The 7,453-nt window shown below is 46.5% G+C and overlaps 1 protein-coding gene across 1 annotated transcript; it reads right to left on the bottom strand.

The window, feature by feature from the left end:
- Nucleotides 1-1,460: 1,460 nt before the first annotated feature.
- On the bottom strand, nucleotides 1,461-6,350 carry ZBTB37 (zinc finger and BTB domain containing 37; the record flags this gene model as incomplete). The annotated part of the gene is made up of 2 exons (XM_015408722.1): nucleotides 1,461-1,949; nucleotides 6,251-6,350. Coding segments are annotated over 2 exons (589 nt in total), but the record flags the coding sequence as incomplete, so codon positions are not given.
- Nucleotides 6,351-7,453: the final 1,103 nt, after the last annotated feature.

Consider the following 7,453-nt stretch of genomic DNA (forward strand, 5'->3'; position numbering starts at 1 on the left):
CCCCACTGGCTTCTGTTTCAGGCTCACCTCATCAGCACAATATCGATTACCGGCTGCAAAACCAGCTTCGTACGTCATTGTGACTCAACACCAGAACTCAAAGCGGAACTTAGAAAAACTGCTGTGTGTTTTTGCACAAGGCTCTTCATCGCATTTTCAAGGTATTTGCTCTTCTGCACCTGTTACCCATTTCACTTAAGCAACTTATCAGAAAACAACAATATAGGCAATCTCTATTACTGGGTTTGACAGATGCATCCTTCTCTTCACCAGCAACTTTAAATGTAAAATACTGCACTGGCACAAGGAAGAGTTATCCTTGCTTGTAGGCATTGTAAAATGTTGACCCTCCTGAATAATTATTAATAAAGGAGAACCTTTTTTTTTGCTTTTTTTGCATACAAAAATACCAAATAAGTAGACGCTAACAAACCAACCAACCATCATTCCCCCCCCTCCCCTCAGGAATTAACTATTTTGATATACAAATATTGCTGTGATATTAGATCAAGTGCAATGGAGGCAAACAATGCGCTTTGGGGCAAGCCACGGTCTTAGTGACTCATCTTGACTGGGAAACCTGATCCTCTTCTTCTCGGCCTTGGCGCTGAGCAGAGACCGACCAGGGATTTCAAAGTGTTCTATGCTATCCATGTTTAGCAATCTGGAAACGTCAACCACCAAAACATGGCTGTGAGGTTCACAGCTGCTATCCTCATTTTTCAGTAGCTTAGTTATTTAAATATTGTATCACCTCTAAAATACTGCTAAAAAAAAGCCTGCCTGCCTCATAATAAAACAGGCAAGGCCACGCACCTTGAAAGGGCAAGCAAAAATTTTAAAAGCCCTTAGATAACGTGTTAATTTCTTAAAAAAAAAAAAGACACACCAAAATAAAATGAGGAAAAAAAACACACAGGCAAGGTAGTTTCTACCAGGACAGCCACTCTTCTCAGAAAAGAATTACCTGGGAAATGGGAGGGGGGTTTAGAAAGGGAGAATTAACCAGTTCTTGTCCCCATAGCTCCTATGGTGGTGCAACAACTCGGGTGAATGGAGACCTGATGATCTGCACTCATCGCAACTTAGACCTCTGCAGCCCATGCGACTATACGGTCAGAGGAGCTGTTGCCAAGAAATAAAAAGAGCTGTTCCTCCTGGATCGCTACTGAATATATATATATATATATTAAAAAGCCCCCCCCCCCAAAAAAAAAGCTGTCAATCCCTGAATCAGAGGTTGGTTTGACCCAGTTTTCACCCCCCCCCCGAAGATAAGAAAGGGGGGGGTTTTAAGGTTTTAGCACTTTGTTATCATATCTCTTCTATTTTGGCAACATCTCGGGAGCTTCTTTGCCCGGCGGTGACATTACACGAAGCAGATCGTCAGCTTGCCATCTCGACGTTGTCTGCTTACAAGCTAAGAGAGGGGTCTCCCCTCATCCACCTCGCATTCCACCTCAGTCTGGGCCAGTAGTGGACACAGACCCCTGCGCTGTCTCCCCCACAACACCAGCTTCCTCCCGAAGTGGAGACTCTTCCTCTGCCTGCCCTCGCGAGGTGACCGTGGTCTCGGGGGAGATGCTGTGCGGCCCCTCCAGAGGCAAGCAGCCCGGGTGATTCTTACGAAAGTGCTGATTGAGGATGGCCTGGAAGGGGAAGCTCTTCCCGCAGACGTGACAATGAAAGGGCTTGTTACCCGTGTGTTTGCGGATGTGGTACTCCAGCTGATCTTTGCGGGTATACTTCTTGCCACACATACGGCAAACAAAGGGCGTGATGCCCATGTGGAGTCGCATGTGCCGGTCCAGGCTGCCCTTCTGGTTGAAAGATTTGGCGCAGTAGATGCAGGTGAGACGTGGGTTGTAGCGAAACCACCGCTCGGATACTTCTTGTTCACGGAGATATTCAACGTAGCCGCTCACTCCAACTATCGCAGAGTCTTCCACCTAGAGCAAAAACATTACAGATATGGGAGGAAATGCAATTAGCAAAGTTGCCTTCTTTTTTGAGCCGATGATTCCAGCCCCCAAAGAGAATGCTAAGTTATCTGAGATGTAAAGACGATGATGAGCGCTACCGTGGGGAGACCCAGCTTCAGACCCATGCTCTGGGGCAAAGCCGCTTTTGTTTGCTCCTGTCTTCATTCATTCATATCTGAAACAGGTTTTGGGAATGTGGCTTACGGCAAGAGGCAGGTAGATAAGGGGAGATGAGGAGCCCTACCCTCTCCTGCGATCCATCACTCTTGGCAGGTTTCTCTGTATCCTGGCTCACTTCTGGTAGGGGGAGAAAAGTAGCTGCAGCGGCAGAAAGTGAGGAGGGAAGGGAACAGGTAGAGTCTCAGCTCCCTTCACCCACTACATGCCCACTTGATGCACAAATCAAATTTCCAGCATTCCCTGCCTGATGGGTGAATGGGGCAGTCACCGGAGCGACAAAAGAAGGCTTTTAATGGTAGGCGTTTTAACGGTAGGGAAAAATCGAACACAGCATCGATACGAACATCCACAAAACTATTTCATAACTACAGGCCAATATACAAACACAATTAAAAGAGAAGTTACTGAGATATTTCAGATGTGTTTGTGTCTTTAAAAAAAAGAGGATAAATATACTCCTAATGCCTGATGTAATGTGGTTGCAGGGATCTTTTGGCAATGCAGAATCACTGTGAAAATCCTTCATCGGGATTCCACCCATGCTAACTAACTCCTGCAGCAAAAGAAACCCGGGTGGGGGGTGGGGGTAGCCCTGCTGTGAAGAGAGGGAATCAGGTAACGTTATCCCTCCTCATTCTCCTACAAGCAGGGATTCTGCCAGCACAAGGCGCTCTGCTGAACTAAGACAGAAGAATGGAGGGTGTTACCCCATTTCGCTCTCTTCACAACAGTCCCCCATGGCATTTTGCCCACAGGGCTCCCAAGACTTCAAAAACATCACCTTTATGGAGGTCTCGGGAGAAGGCAAGAAAATTCTCTAGCTGCCAGCACCTTCCTTCATGGCTTGCAGGATCCAGCCCTTTGTGTGTGAAAAGTAGTCATAGTTGAGGGGATGTTACAGAGGCTTACAAAACCGAGAAACTAGCACTTAGAAACACTGATAAAAATATGACTAAAATGTGGAAATCATTGTCAGAGGATGTAGTGGTAGTCACAGGCACAGATGGCTTTAAAAGGAAATTAGACAGATTCATGGAGGATATTTCTATCAGTGGCTACTAGCCATTGTGACTAAAGGGAACCTCTGCATTCAGAAACTTCTGAATACCACTGTCAGAATGCAACATCAGGAGAGGTCCTTGGCCTCTATGCCCTGCTGTTGGACCTCCAGAGTAACCAGTTGGCTACTGTGTGACACAGGATGCTGAGCTAGATGGGCCACTGATCTGAACCTTCAGGGCACTTCTTCTGTTCTTAATAAGTCTCATTGCAAAACTCAAAAGAATTCAATGAAACAGACCGATAGTAGGTCCAGAATAAAGAGAAAGAACTATTTCTTCATGTAACCCTTAATATGCTTAAGGAACTTGTTGCCAGTAGGTACTGTTGATGGTCACAAGTACAGGTAGCTTTTTTAAAGGATTGGGGGGGGGAATCAAATCATAGGCCTGTCAACATCACTGACAGCTAAAAATGGAACCTCCAGTGTTCAGAAGCAGGATACCTCTGATTGACACTTGCCGGGGGACAAGGAATAAGAGAAGGCTGTCTCCATCATGCCTTGCCCACAAGATTCCCAGGATTTCTGGCTAGCCTTTGTCACAGACAAAACGTTTGCATTCATTTATTAAAATATTCATACCCAGCCTTTCCTTGTGGTTCAAGGCAGTCTTTCCTTATGGCTCAATAGAGAGATCTTTCACTAGACCTGTAGGGAGAGCTCTCATTTACTTACACAGAAGAATAGAAAAATATTTGGGAGCCTTGAACAGTCAACAGTATATTTCTTCTTCTGTTGAAAGTGGACCCCCCGACTCACCCGCAGGTCCCATTTGCGGCCCCGCACGGATGGGGATAGCCAGCGGGGCGATGGCGGCCATGGTGGGCCACGTCCTGCAAGGCAGGATGGGCTGTGGAGGCAGCTTAGGGGCTGGGTGGCAGTAATGGCGGGAAAACTTGGCCCTCCCCCTCTCAGGAAAGCCTATGATAGGGCCTGAGCCAGGCCCAGGGGATGGGGAAGGGCCACCAGGGGGGACAGCCCGCTGCACCGCCCAGCCAGCTAACCTGGCCGTGTGGGGATCACTTGCCCACCCATCCCTCCCTGAGTGTTAATGCCTCGTGGGAAGAAGGCATGAGAGGGGAGAAGGGAATGTGCGGGTTATGTTCCTGTTCAAGGTGTTTTCTGCTTGCACATAGTCCCGCTGGGGAGAAGGGGATGTGCAGGTTATGTTCCTGTTCAAGGTGTTTTCTGCTTCATTTATCTGCCACAGCCTTGGGGCGATATCGGCATGGGGCTGGATCCATTTTAGGAAAACCGACCTGTGTGCCCATTTCCCCATTGTATGGGGATCCCCTTAAGGGATCTTGTGCTGAGGGCTTTCAAGGATGTCCCTCAGCTCGGGGGCTGCCAACAGGTCACCCTCATGCTCAGCTGGCAAAGACCACTTAGTGGCCATTGTCCTTGTGGAATCCAACGTTCTGCCATCCCCTGGCTCTCCCCACCCCAGCAGGTGGGCTGGGGTGGGACGGGGTACATGGACTGTCAGGCAGCTCAGTTGATGCCAGGATCTGGTGGACCCACGGAGTGCCAAGGCTTCTTACAGCTGTAACCAATAAAAGTTGTGGCCGTTTTATTCCGGACTTATTAAGAACAGAAGAAGTGCCCTGAAGGCTCAGATCAGTGGTCCATCTAGCTCAGCATCCTGTGTCACACAGTAGCCAACTGGTTACTCTGGAGGTCCAACAGCAGGGCATAGAGGCCAAGGACCTCTCCTGATGTTGCATCCTGACAGTGGTATCCGGAACGTGTGTTATTGGCAGTTTGTTGTAAAGAGGCCCTCTCCCCTTCCCTGGGTGCTGGGGTAGCGATTGGTTTAAACCGGAGATCTCCCAGGAGCCTTCACTCAGCATGTCAGAGCAAGGAAGAACAGCCTAACCACACAGAATAAACCACGTTGAATATCATGATTTAGCTTTACTTGGTATACTTGATGCTTCTATAACTTTTTTGGCTATGCAAATTAACAGAAACTGAAGGATATGTTGTGACTACAGAAGATGAATGTTCTTAAACGAGCTCCTTTTCAGCACCCCACTTTTCACACAATGCAGAGCGTGAAAGTGAGAGTTTGCTCGTGATGTGCAAGCTCTGGCAAACAGCTGGGCTCTCACACAGGCTCACTTTCTAGACAGAAAAATTAGAATGGCTTTTAGAAGGAATTAGAAAAATAACTGTGCAGCGGCCATTTCTGAAACCACAGTCTCCATTTACAGAAGCAAACAGACCGAAGTGTATCAAAAAGTCACCTTCTACAGGACGGGTCCAACAGAGAAAGCAGCCGACTGCCAATGTTTGTAACCTACAGCTTCCCGGATAAAACCTCTCCAGCACAACATCAAGGACCGACAGCCTCTCTGGGAGAAGGATCCTTCCTTGTCACAGGGCTTTGCAGAGGAAGGTCTGTCTTTGCATACAGATAGCCTCGCCCCACACCTGAAGCAATACCCACAATGGAACAGCCAACAACGATGTGAACTCAAGGATGAGCCCTTTTGAACGAACCCCAGTACCAATTCCGTCCCCATACCTACCTAGACACCACCATCAATGAACCCAAACAATGTCATCGATGGCTCACTTATTTATACATTTTCTGCTTCGTTCAACAATAACAACCCAAAATTAATCTTTCTTCCTCAAAGTGGTGGCCATGTTAGTCTGCTGCAACAAAAATAGGCAGGAGCCTAGTGGCACCTTACAGAGCAAGATCTGACTTCCAGTGTAAGCTTCTGTGGGCTAAAGTGCACAGCACCTGAGAAGTGGACTGAAGTCCACAAAAGCTTACGCTTGTTACCAAGGAATAAAACCTTGTTAGTTTTCAAGACACCCAAGGACTCCTGTTTATCACTGTTCTCTGGCTCTCTAATGTTATCTTGTATTGCTAAACCTTTTAAGCTCCCTGATCCTTCCCCATCCTATGTTGTGTGTTAGCAACTGACGGGCAGGCCTTTTGGGTCCCCCCCCCCCAATTGCGAAGTGTACTACATATATCCAAACTTCTGAGAAAAACGAAGTAAGGAACACCCACCTGGGAACTAGGTTGCTTGGGTTCATCCATTCGCCATGGAGACTCGCTTTTTGACCTGTACCGCTCATTTACAGTAACCACACTACCAGAAGGGCTAAATCTAAAGATGAAAACAGAGATTAATGGCTAGTTAGGCTATATAATTAAAACAAGATGAGAAACAATGCAACTGCCTCTCCATAACTTGTCGATAAAGTAGTATGTGGGACAGAATGTGGAACACATTATATATTTTTAAGGCAAAATTTTTCTAGGTTGCAAGTGAATGTAAACTAGCATAAAACTGGAAACCCTGGAGTTATACCCAGATGATCTATGGCACAGTTCAGTTTCTTGGGACAAGGAAATGATTTAGGAGGGGAGCAGAGGATGAGCTGCCTCAGGGCAATCCACCCAAGCAAAAGGTTCAGAGACACCTAATACTGAGAAACCCTTGTAGATAAATGAATTCAGGATAGAATTGCTCTCAAAGCTCTTGCAGACTGCTTTAAACCCCGTTAATGCATATTCCACCATTTATAAGCAGCAGCACCCCCATCCTCAAAAGGGGACTTGGACAGGGGAGTCAAAGAGAAGAACATAGCAGTATACACAACAAAAGCAAAAGTTGTATGTGATACACAATGCTCAGTAATCACTTTTTTCCCCAAGGGCAGTCAAAAATGCCCTCTTAGTATTTCCATTTGAACTCCAAGAAAAAGAAACAAACTCAACTCAGCCAGGCCGATGCATGGTTAAGTAAACCTAGCTATGTTCTACTATGTTTTACCATGATCTCTGAATTAACAAACCACCGCTAGTGACCAGCTGGCAAAACAGGAAGCGGGACTTAAAGCAGGTTAAGCACATGACAGCTTGGTTAATTATGGTTCGGCATGAGGTCTGCACTGAATAAAGCAGGTGTTCAATTGACTTTTTTTTGTGTGACTCGTGAGGAGAGAACCGGGATTAAGCTAGTTGAGGTTTCCTTTCTTTCTTTATTAGTTACCATCATAGATCAGTCACGATTGACACAGTTGAGGTTTTTAACATGTATTACATTTTTAATCCACGTCCTATATACTCTACGAGACGTGTGCTCTAAAAAGACTTCAGGATCGGGAGGCTACTTAACAAACACAAAGGGGAAAACTGGGAGAAACCATTGGTTTACACCAAATGCAGTGACGATCAATAAATACTAGTACAGGAGTGGCCAGCGGG

This window comes from Gekko japonicus, unplaced genomic scaffold (genome assembly GCF_001447785.1).
Source record: "Gekko japonicus isolate JY-2015 unplaced genomic scaffold, Gekko_japonicus_V1.1 scaffold2311, whole genome shotgun sequence".
Taxonomy (NCBI): domain Eukaryota; kingdom Metazoa; phylum Chordata; class Lepidosauria; order Squamata; family Gekkonidae; genus Gekko; species Gekko japonicus.